Consider the following 12,757-nt stretch of genomic DNA (forward strand, 5'->3'; position numbering starts at 1 on the left):
CACATGTTTGCTTTCAATACACACGCTGACACGCTGATTGAGACAGACAGCGGCTACTGACTAACACACAGGTAAGAGACTGGGGGTCTGTGAGCAAAAACTAACCCACATTTCATCGATCTGGTTGCATAGACTATAGATGAAAAAAACAACAACAACAATATGGGTTGTGTAAGAAAATCTCTTAACAGCTTTGACATTAGTCATCAAATAGAAAGCAATTAAAATGGAATCCTTTTATTTATGATCAAGATTACTGTAACCTTTTAGTCATGATGGTAAAAAAAGAAAGAAACTGATGTTAATATAAAGAGTAAGAGGGATAGAAAGATATGAGTTTATTAAATATAAAAACACAGAAGCTATTGATGTGAGCATTTATCGGAAAACAGTTACGTTTTGGGCTCATTTATCATCTTACACTGCAAAAAATGCTTTTATTTGTCTAGTTTTAGTCTTTTTTTAGACAAGAAAAAAATATTGTTTTCAAAAAATAAGTACACTGTAAAACCCAAAAAGTTAAGGTAACTCAAACCATTTGAGTAAACCGATTGCAACAAAGCATTTAAGTTCAAAAACTAATCTTAATGAGTACTGTGGACTTAATCCATTTGAGTAAACAATGCACTTTGAGCACAGTAAAGTAGTACCCGATAAATAAAGAGAACTCAGACCAACTGAGTTCTGTAAAACCCAATAGGTTAAGGCAACTTAAACCGTTTGAGGAGACTGATTGCTACAAACCATTTGAGTTAAAAAATAATCTATATGAGTACTGTGAGCTTAATCCATTCAAGTTAATGAGGTATTCTCATTACCTTCAATACTGAGTTCAAAACTTTTTTTAAGTGAGTAAAATTAACTTTCAGTAAACTTTGAGTTAACTACACTCATTTCATTTGATAAAGTTGCACTGAAAAAAGTGTTGCATGCAGAACTGTTGCAAACAATTTATTTGTGTTGAATTTAAACACAGAAATGAAGGTTAATAATGTTCAACTTAATCTGTTTGTTTAAATTCAGCCCACATAAATTGTTTACAACAATTTAACGTAAAAATTGAGTAAATCCAAGGAATAATCTTTGAATATTTTTTTTCAGTGTGACTGTTGGGTTTTACAGTGTATGTTTCAAACCTTAAGTAGGTTAAACCAAAGTTTTTCTTTTCTTTTTTTAATAATCTCCCAATGACTTTGTTAGTAGGATAATCTTGCTTTAGTTTGGAAAAGGGATTATTTGACTTACTCTATTGGCTGATTATTCAGCTTGTTTTATGAAAATATTTTTTGCTCATCTAGAAGCTGCTTTTTAATTTAAGTCTTTTTATATATTTAGACTAAAAGCAAGAAAGAAAGAAAACTCAGAAGAAAAATATTTGAATTGATATTTGAGTTTAGATGCAAAAGCCTCTGCATTTTGTTTTTAAATTAGCATTTTTTTCAGGATACTGTGTTTATGACCAGTTATTTTACTTTTATGGTAATGAATCGGTCGTTTTCAGTGCCTTTAAATAGAAATAACTGAACAAAAACATAGAGGCTGAGAAAAATGTTCACTTTAGAAGAAAATTTGATGGTGCATAGAGGCTTTTGCATCTTTAACTCTTCATTTTGAGACCCAATATACAGGTGAAGCCAGAATTATTAGCCTCCTTGAATTATTAGCCCCCCTCAATATTTTTTTCAACACATTTCTAAACATAATAGTTTTAATAACTCATTTCTAATAACTGATGTATTTTATCTTTGCCATAATAACAGAATATATTATTTGACCAGATATTTTTCAAGATACTAGTAATTAGTTTAAAGTGGCATTTAAATGCTTAACTAATTAGGTTAACTAGGCAGGATAGGGTAATTAGGCTAGTTATTTTATAACGATGGTTTGTTCTGAAGACTATCGAAAAAATATAGATTAAAGGGGATAATAATTTTTACCTTAAAATGATTTCTAAAAAATTTATAACTGCTTTTATTCCATCCGAAATAAGACTTTCTCCAGAAGAAAAAATATTATCAGACATACTGTGAAAATTTCCTTGCTCTGCTAAACATCGTTAGGGAAATATTTAAAAAGAAAACATTCAAAGGGGGGCTAAAAATATCGCCTTCAACTGTATAAACCCAAATATTTTTGGTAGAAGGCGTCATAGTTAAATCAAGCAAAATTATGCCAGTTTTCCTCAGATACTTTAGAGGTCCCATATGTTTCCCCCTAATGGACCACTTTGTCATTTATGTGTAAATTAGTCATCACATAATAAGCATTTCACATCTAATCGCTATTGTACAAGTGTTTCGCCAAGTAAGTGTGGGTGAAGAATTCATCCATGGGCTATAAATATACTCAATGATTTGTGAAAATGGGACTCAATAACTGCTTTGAGCAATATTTAGTTCTTGACATCACTTCATGTGCAACAATAGATATTTCCAGCAAGGAGGCTGCTGATTATTCACGTTTCTCCAACTCATGCGTATGCTCTCCTTTTTTTGTAGTCATCATGTCCACTGGTGGAGAGAAGTCCAAGCCTGCCTCCCAGCCTGATGGGAAGGCTGCTCAGACCCAGAAGAAAACCGAGATGGGCATGGGAAACTACAAGGTAGAGTATTTACAGATGCATAAAGTTAAAGATAAGCATGTCAGTAACCATAGAAATAGATGTGGGTGTTGTGTTCGTGCAGTATTTTTAAGCTAAGCTAAACTATAAACTGACCCCTTTAATTAATAGTAGCTTCTCTGCTCTTTCAGATGTACGTGTTTGATCAGGAGAACTTCCAGGGCCGCATGATTGAGATCTCCAACGAGTGCATGAACGTGTGTGAAATGGGCATGGATAGAGTGCGTTCCCTCCGCGTGGAGTGCGGCCCGTGAGTATTCAGATCGTACTTACCAATGAGCGATGTACCAATTGTTCTGCGTTTCAACACATTCTTCATTTATTTAGTTGGGTTGGCTGGGAGCAGATGAACTTCTGTGGAGAGATGTACATCCTGGAGAAGGGTGAATATCCCCGCTGGGACTGCTGGAGCAACTGCCACAGAAACGACTATCTGCTGTCCTTCAGACCTATCAGAATGGTATTCATCTCATATATTCAGAATACACAGTTCTGGGATTCTTTTAAAGGGGTCATGAAGTGAGAAACCAATATTCCCTTGATCATTACATATATTTGAGCTCATAATATTATAAAAACGTCCTGTAAGTTTCAGAACTCAACACTTTATGGTTCCTCTAAAATCAGCTCATAATGAAGGCAGTCTGACAAAACAACAGGTTCTGGAATGTTCTACTTTATGATGTAATAGCTTGGAAAAGCTCCGCCTCTGCAGAAAATCCTTGCTTATTTCTATCTCACTGCCTGTTTTGTTGTGCAAAACTGTTTCAATCAGAGCAGTGGGCGTTTTCTTATCAGTCTACAATGGGCCACGCCCATTCACACAGTGCATTCTAATGAAGGAGTCAAAAACAGCACACAAAATAGTCCATAACTTCTATATTATGATGTTTTTTGATGTCAAATTTTGATAACATTTTAAGTAGACTTATAGAGAAAAAAGTAATAATATCAGGTTGGATCATTGGGTCAAATTGAAACCCAGCCTATCCCCTATATATAGAAGTGTTAAAACTAATTTATAAAAACATTTGCATGAATGAATTCAGTGTGATGAATCTGGTTCCTAAGATTTCCTAAGTTTCCTACACTCAAAAAATGATGCTTGCTGTTTGTTCATACAACTTATTTATAATGAGCTGAAAAAGCACAATTCGATTGTGGGGAGCCTATCAATTTTTACAATGTATCTCATGATAACTAAATTCATAAAAATGTCAAAAAGATAAACTAAAAATGAAAACTGAAATGTCAATGATAAGTAATGCAAGTCTTCCAATATCTTTGAACTCTCCTTCCATCATATATCACTTACTATATTCATGAAAGTGGCTAAAAGATCAATAAAAACCTACAACAGAAAATCTAATTTTTTTTTAGTATACCTGAATTCCCTCTTGCTTCGCTTCTCACAGGACCCAGAAAAGCATAAGATCTGTCTGTACGAAGTTGGCGATTTCAAGGGCCGCAAGATGGAGATTATCGATGATGACGTGCCCAGCATGTACACCTTCGGCTTCACCGACCGTGTTGGCAGCATCATGGTCAGCTGTGGCACGTAAGTAATATCACACCCAAGAAAACAGAGTGCAAGTAGACTATGATATCTGAGCGTAAAAATAGATTCGACTAGAGAGGGATACTAAGTGTGTGATCTATTAGTCATACACTCCGACCCACTGAGCTGAATGCAGAATTGTGTCCCTAAACACTATCTTCTATGCAGTTTAAAGTTAGAAAAATTTGCTTGTTTTTGGTCCGACAAATTTGACCTCACAGGACAATGTAGTTATTTTATGAGGTGGAGATTTTGTAGGAATTCATTTAACGTAGCAGTTATTGGACCACAAACTGATCAAAAACATACAAATATAAATGCATGGATTGGTGAGAAATTAGCCAGCAATCTGGCAACATTTTAAACTGATATGAATTTACGAAAGGTAAAATAGTTTTCCTGACATTGTGATTAATCTGTTTGTCCACCTTATAGCCTGTTTGAAAATAGTCATTACATTTGATCTAATTCCTATTACAGTCACTCCAAGCATATTCACCAAATTATTGTTAGCTTTATCTTGCATTGACAAGCAATATCCACAGTAACGTTGTACTAGTAACTAATTTTGCCACACAGTAACTAACATTGGCACAACTATGCCAATTAATGTACATTACAACATGCAATAAAACTAATAGTATTGTAATGATAAAATGTGGGGCAATTTTAACCCAATTTTAGGTCAAATATGAACAAAGACAATTATTTAGTAAAACAATTGTTGAATAAATAAACCCATGTTGGTTTTGTCCATATTTGACAAAAATAAAAACAATACAACCAAGCATTTTTTATTATTTATTATTATTTTGTTAAAGAAATAAACCCACCAGTTGTATAACTATAAATAAGCAGCTAATTAGTAATTTATTGAGTTAATAGTCTTATTTAATGGTTTATTAATAGCCTCAGTGGTACACTAAAAATGACAATATTATAATGATAAAAATGTGGGTCTGTTTTAACCCAATTTTTGGTCAGATTTGGACAATAACCATTATTGGGTTAAAATGTAGTTAAATAAATCAACCCACCAGCTGTATTACTTTTATTAAGCAGCCCTATAGTAGTTGTACAATAACATGCAGGAAATCTAACAAAATTGTAATAATAAAGATGTGGGGCAGTTTTAACCCAATTTAGGCTCAAATATGGACAAAGACAATTATTTTGTACAATAAATTAATAAATAAATAAAAATACTGAATAAATAAACCCACAAAACAACAACAATACAATTCATCATTATTGATTGAGTTCTGATTTGATATACTCTAAAATACAGATCAAATCTATTATTAACTCAATTATTTTGTTAAATAAATCAACCCACCAGTTGTATAACTATATTTAAGCAGTTAATTAGTAGTTTGAGTAATTAGTTTTAGTTAAGGGTTTATGAATAGCCTCAATTGTACATTAAATTATGCTGGAAAATTAACAATATTATAATCATTAAAATTTGGGGGTTAAAATGGACAAAGACCATTATTGGGTAAAAATATAGTCGAATAAATAAACCAACCAGTTGTATCACTATTAATAAGCAGCTAATGAGTAGTTTTTCAGTTAATAGTCTTAGTTATTGGCTTGCTAATAGCATGAATTGTACATTACAATACTCAGAAACACTAACAATATTATAATAATAAATATGTCTGCAGTTTTAACCTGATTTTGGCTCAAATATGGACTAAAAGCTGCATTTTTAAAATAAATTTCGTTGAAAAAATAAACCTACATTGGTTTTATCCATATATAACAAGAAAATTATAAATAAAAATACAACCCAGCCTTTTGTTTAGTTTCTGATTTGATCTATACTGAAAAACAGATAAAATCTGTTATTAATTCTATTATTTTGTCAAATAAATAAACTCACCAGTTGTATAACTATTATTAAGCAGCTAATAAGTAGTTTATTGAGATAATAGTCTTAGTTAATTGTTTGTTAATAGCCTCAATTATACATTAAAAAAAACTATAAATATTGTAATTATAAAAAAGTGTGGCAGATTTAACCCGATTTTGGGTCAAATATGGACAAAAAACATTATTGGGTTAAAAAATGTAGTAGTTGAATAAATAAACCAACCTGTTGTGCATGTATTAATAAGCAGCTAATTAGTAGTTTATTGAGTTAATAGAGTAAGTTAATAGTTTGTTAATAGCACAACTTGTGCATTACAATATTCAGAAAAAACTAACAATATTATAATTATAAAAATGTGGGGCAGTTTTAGCCCAATTTTGGGTCAAATATGGACAAAAACCATTATTGGGTTATTAATATAGTTGAATAAATAACCCTCCCTAAGATAAAATCTAATATTAATGATATTGTGAAAAATAAATGAAGAGTCTCTTCTCTGTACCTGTTTTATTTATCATTCTCTGTTTCTCTCACCTTTTGCCACAGTTGGGTGGGCTACCAGTATCCTGGTTACCGTGGCAGCCAGTACCTGCTGGAGAAGGGCGACTATCGTCACTTTAACGAGTACGGCGCTCGCCATCCCCAGTTCCAGTCCGTCAGGCGCATCCGGGACATGCAGTGGCACCCAGACGGCTGCTACACCATGGCCACCAAGTGAGGGCTGGGGAGGACGAGAAAGAGAGGGAACAGGGGAGAGAGAAAGAGAGGAGGGGGAGAAGATGAAGCAGGGGGAGGGGGGAGGGCCAAGAAGGAGAGGAGGGGCGCACCGCCCGTATGAGTCATCCTGGACCAGAAACGGATGAAGGTCAGTCTGGTGCGGGCAGCGTGTATATCAGATGACTGTATGGCTTTTTCTTTCCCACCTCTTTATTTTCTCTCTCTCTAACTCTTCACCTTTTCTCCCATCTTTTTCTTTCTTCCCTCTTCCTCCTCTTCCTCATCCTCCATGCACTTTTCCCCTGAGGAAATCAGTCCATCACAATGAGCCTTAACTGATGGCTGACTCGTCTGGGTCAGGGATGATTGATTGATTGATTGACAGGGGTGGGTTGGGGACCGGGCTGTGGGTGGCAGAGGAACGGGTGTTTTTGGCCAATAGGCCGTGTAAAACCTCCACATCCTTTTTGAACGGTAATAAAAGCGACTCTTGTGACCACTGTTATCCCCGCTGTCTATCTGTGTCCATGTACGCATTCACCACACACTGTGAATATATCAGGTTTCTCTAATCAAAACATTTCAAAGCTAGATTTTCTTTCAATCAAAGCAAAAGCACAATGTCAAAAGCAAACATTAATCATTTGTTATACTGCAACTTAGTGAAACCAAGATGCTAAACTGCAGAACAAGTAGATGCAAGATGCAAGCACATTCTGAGCACACTGATATAACAAAATTGGCCATAGTGTATGTGTGTTAATGTAAAAGTGCATGGGTGTTTCCCAGTACTGGGTTGCAGCTGGAAGGGCATCCGCTGTGTAAAACATGCTGGATAAGTTGGCGGTTCATTACGCTGTCACGACCCCTGATAAATATGAACTAAGCCAAAGCAAAAAAAATGAAGATCGGTTTTGACCATATTTGGAATAGTCATGAATAATAATGAGCTCTGCTCTGATGCTCTGCAGCTGGTGTCAGTACCTGCTGTTACACACACAGTGTGGTGTACTCTGAAATACACACATGCAAAATAATCATGCTTCATTTGACACAAAATATATTAATAAATTAAGAAGATGGGTTTGTTGCAAACAGACACGGTAAATTTCACAATATAAACGTGAATCTAAAACATGATATGATTAAACAGACCTTATCATACCTCTTCAGGGTGATGCTGAATACTTTTATTATCCACATATCCCACATTTTGCATTCTGACGAGCTGTAAACATGTTTATGAATGGATGCCTGCTTCACGAACCTGATTACTATTCCTTAAAGGGCCATGAAACCCCCCTGTTTCAGCATACAGAATACACGCTAAGATCTCATGGCCGTGACTCAGCTTCAAAAATTAGTTTCAAACCGGAAGTATGAATTTGCTCGAAATAACGCAAAAACATCCAATTTTCACTTTTGTGAAATATATGTGTTGTAATAGTGTTTTTAGCATCATGGGACACATATACAACTGTCAACAGCTCAAAAAATGTGTTTTGGTGTTTTGTGACCCTTTAAAGCCTGTCCTGTTTTCAAAATAAAAGTCTCACATACATAGTACATTTAATACAATCTTAGATCAACTTAAAATGAAGTGAAACGTGCATATTAACGGTGACCACTGTTATCCCAGCTGTGTATCTGTGTCCATGTGTGCATTCACCACACACTGTGAATATATCAGGTTTCTCTAATTAAAACATTTCAAAGCTAGATTTTCTTTCAATCAAAACATAAGCACAATATCAAAAGCAAACATTAATCATTTGTTATACTGCAACTTAGTGAAACCAAGATGCTAAACTGCAGAACAAGTAGATGCAAGCACAGTCTGAGCACTGATCTGAGCACACTGATACAACAATGATGCCTAATTATGTTCAGGATGCTGCCATTGTGCAGACTAAAGATAATAATACATTATCAGACAATATTTCATTTTCTCAAGCATTGTGTTAATGTAATGGAAAAATAAAAATTTGATAGAATATTATTGACTATTAATATAATATGAGAACTCTTGAAAACTCTTTTCATATATCCATTTTTGAAATTGTATGCCTGATGATAATAGATAGACTAAAATGGTTAATTACATTTGATTATACGAGAGCACACACACACACACACACAAAACATAATTTAAATGTGCCATGAAATGAAAATCTTGATATTATTAATCATAGGTGAATGAAAATGGCCTCAAAATGAGCCTCTAGCATCATTATATCCTCATTTTCATGTAAATCCCATAAATCCATAAAATCACAGTGAACAGAAGGCCAATCAGCAAAACACAGAATGTAACGATCCATACCAGATCATTAACATACACGTTCCACTTAATTTTAGGTTGATCTAAGATTTTATTAAATTAACTATTTATGAGACTCTTTTTTTGAAAACAGGACAGGCTTTAAGGAAGAGTAATCAGTAATCAGTAATTCAGTGAAGCAGGCAGCCATTCATAAACACGTTTACAGCTCATCAGAATGCAATATGTGGATAATAAATGTATTCAGCATCACCCCGAAGAGGTATGATAAGGTCCGTATAATGTTTTAGACTTTTGTGTATATTATGAAATTTGTCGTGTATGTTTGCAACAAACACATCTTCTCAATTTATTAATATATTTTTTGTCAAATGAAGCATGCTTATTTTGCACGTGTGTATTTTTGAGTACACCACACTGTGTGTAGCTGCGTCCCAAATCGCATACTTATGCACTATTCTACGCCATTTTGTAGTATAAATAGTGTAAGTAGTGCATTCACACTGGAAACTCTAAAAATAGTACGTGCACTTTATTTACCCGGATGATGCACTCATTCAGCCGCTAAAATGAAGTGTGTAATGATGGACGCTTCACGCACTTAACGACCGCAGGTTTGCTCACGTAGTGGAAGGGGTGGAGGTATCGGGCGCACATGTTGGATAACTTTATTCATTTTTCGATGGTGAAAGCAAAATTCTCCTACGAGAGTAATTATAGCGCCTCCCGATGGTAAATGCAGTTAAACTCATGGCAGGTATTATTTGATAGTTTGGTCATTTATTTCACTGATTTGATAACAGTCAAACGTCATCAGTAAAACGGGTTTAATTTCCGCTCAGTAAAAAAACATTAGTGCTCCATTTGGGACAACACTACATACATGTACTATGCTGTTGAGTGTTTAAGTGAATGAGTGTATAGTGTGCTATGCTATTTGAGACGCAGCTTGTGTGACAGCAGGTACTGACACCAGCGGCAGAGCATCAGAGCAGAGCTCATTATTATTCATGACTATTCCAAATATGGTCAAAAGCGATCTTCATTTTATTTTTCTTCAGCTTCGTCCCTTTATTTATCAGGGGTCGCCTCAGCGGGATGAACCACCAACTTATCCAGCACATGTTTTACACAGCGTATGCCCTTCCAACTGCAACTCAGTACAAGGAAACACTAATGCACTCTTACATTCACATTCGTACACAATCGTACGCCGATTTTGTTAACCCAATTCACCTATAGAGCATGGCTTTGGACTGTGGGGGAAAGCGGAGGAAACCGAAACACCTGAAGGAAACCCACGCGAACACGGGGGGAACATACAAACTCCATACAGAAATGCCAACTGACCCAGCCGGGGCTCAAACCAGTGACCTTCTTCCCGTGAGGTGACAGTGCTAACCACTGAGACTCTGTGCTGCCCATTATATCTTTATTCTCATGTACAGTAAATCCCATGAATCACAAAAAATCACAGTGAACAAAAGGTCAATCAAAACAAAAGAATCTGACAATCCATACCAAATCATTATTGTGCACATGCCAGGCTACGTTTGATTGGACACAATTTTTCCCAGTGAATTTAAAATAAGGATATTTATTTCCTTAATTGTAAGTTGATCTAAGATTGTATTAAACATACTATGTATGTGGGACTCTTATTTTGAAAACAGGACAGGCCTTAAGGAAGAGTAATCAGTCTCTTGCAGGCAGGCAGCCTTTCATAAACACGTTTACAAATTGTCAGAATGCAAAATGTGGGATATGTGGATAATAAATGTATTCAGCATCAACCAGAAGAGGCATAATAAGGTCTGTTTTACTGTATCATGTTTTAGATTCACGTGTATATTGTGAAATTTGCCATGTCTGTTTGTAATGAGGCAACAAATACATCTTCTCAATTTATTAATATATTTTTTTGTCAAATGAAATATGATTATTTTGCACCTGTTTTCATCCAGCTATTTTTATTCGCATGTTGGATGTGCGCTTAAAATGCACATCCATTTTGAAAATGAGCATTGAAAATGTACGCGTACAACTGAGGAGGATAAATGTTTTATTTGATGAGAAAAGATGTGCATAAACTACGATGGAAACCCTTTTACCAAACAAATTTAAAAAAAAATTAAAATAAAAAGTCATGTGATTTTGCTATAAGTGAACGATTGATGACTAATAATAAAAATGTGTGTGAATGGATAAACCAGGAGGATGACCACACTGTTAAACATCTGAATTGTTAATTTGGTCATTCTAAAACGCCATTAACCATTTCAGTATTGGTGTTACTATATTATTAATGACCTTAATGAGCATTTATCTCATTAATGAGCATTTATTTCACGCCTTCAAATGGCACTGCGCATTCACAGCGTGTCTGCATTGTCTTCTGAGGTGCAAGTCATTTATTAAATGAAGAAAGATTCACGTAGCTTTTCTTACCACAGCAAATTCCATTTTTTACTTTTGATATTTGGCGCCAGTGAATCAGGAAGTGATGATTTTGTTCTTTTTGACTCGTTGCATGGAAACGGTGCTTTATTCGCACATCTTTTATGCCAGTGATTCTCAAACTGTGGTACGTGTACCACTAGTGGTACGCAGGCTTCCTTCTACATTTTTACATATAAGCGTTAACGTTTAGACTATTTATAATGTTTAAAATGGCTGACAATAATAAATATTCTTAATAATAGGAATTAATCTGCCACGTTTTAGAACTGTGCAGAGCTGTAGCTACTTTACTGGGCTTACTACGCCACTGTATTTCAATACTGCTCATTATGGTGACAAAAGCTAAGTAACAAAGCTACTGACATGAGCTGCAGAGCCTCAGAGCAGTACTTATTAATATTCATGACCATTCCAAATATGGTCAAAATCTTCATAAATGAGCATATAAAACTATTTTGTACTTACCTAGCCACATAGTCTGTTTAGATATCAGAGAACAATTTAATATATTGAATCAATGACACCTCTAAATGGAAAATGTGATTATAACCGATTAACTAAATTAATTATCCAATGATCCCGTTAAACAGTTTAAATTCAGCAGTAGGATTAATCCTTTAAAATGAGGATTCTCGGTCAGCTGTCAGGCCTGAATAATCTAATATTGCGCTATAATTACACAAGCTGATTATTAGCATTTTTAATGCAGCGCTGTGTGTGTGGACTGAATAAAAATAAGAGTTTATTTTGTCTGCATCTAAATTCAAATCAGACAAAAATAATACCGTTATATGCTTCTGTCATCATGAACAGAATGCCTGTGGGTTCATATAACCAGTTTATATCATCATCTGCGTTTGTATCATCATACATGAAGAATCCCTAAAACCTTCATGGATGAATGAATAATTGATGTCATGCTTCCCACACAAGGCCGAAAACAAATACACAAGCTCAATTAAGATTCACCTCAGCTCCACACAAAATCCAGCCCTTTCATTGACGTCAGTGGCCCCACAGCCCTACGACATAAACACGTACACACACACATACTCGGCACCTGGGGAAATCTAGTAAGTCAACACCCTAAGTGTGAGACCAGTCTTTCTCTCACACTTTTTTTGATCCGCGCGCTCCGAGAGAGGTAATGAGGAGAAGATGGAGGATGGTTTGGGACCGAGGCAAGATGATTTAGGCCCCGTTTACACTAATGCGTTTTAGTTTGAAAACGCATAAGTTTTG

At 35.1% G+C, this 12,757-nt stretch overlaps 1 protein-coding gene and 1 long non-coding RNA gene across 2 annotated transcripts; one reads left to right on the top strand and one right to left on the bottom strand.

Annotated features, from left to right (window-relative positions):
* The first annotated feature begins 22 nt into the window (after positions 1 to 22).
* On the top strand, positions 23 to 7,279 carry crybb1l2 (crystallin, beta B1, like 2). The gene is given in 6 exon segments (NM_001100437.1): positions 23 to 71; positions 2,502 to 2,605; positions 2,755 to 2,873; positions 2,951 to 3,083; positions 4,039 to 4,181; positions 6,604 to 7,279. Coding segments are annotated over 5 exon segments (666 nt in total). The 5' UTR covers positions 23 to 71; positions 2,502 to 2,506; the 3' UTR covers positions 6,776 to 7,279.
* Positions 6,967 to 12,285, bottom strand: LOC141386184 (uncharacterized). Its single transcript, XR_012407652.1, has 2 exons — positions 11,981 to 12,285; positions 6,967 to 7,321 (listed from the first exon to the last, which is right to left on the bottom strand). It is a non-coding gene; the product is annotated as an uncharacterized lncRNA (long non-coding RNA).
* Positions 12,286 to 12,757: the final 472 nt, after the last annotated feature.

This window comes from Danio rerio, chromosome 1, assembly GCF_049306965.1.
Source record: "Danio rerio strain Tuebingen ecotype United States chromosome 1, GRCz12tu, whole genome shotgun sequence".
Lineage (NCBI taxonomy): Eukaryota > Metazoa > Chordata > Actinopteri > Cypriniformes > Danionidae > Danio > Danio rerio.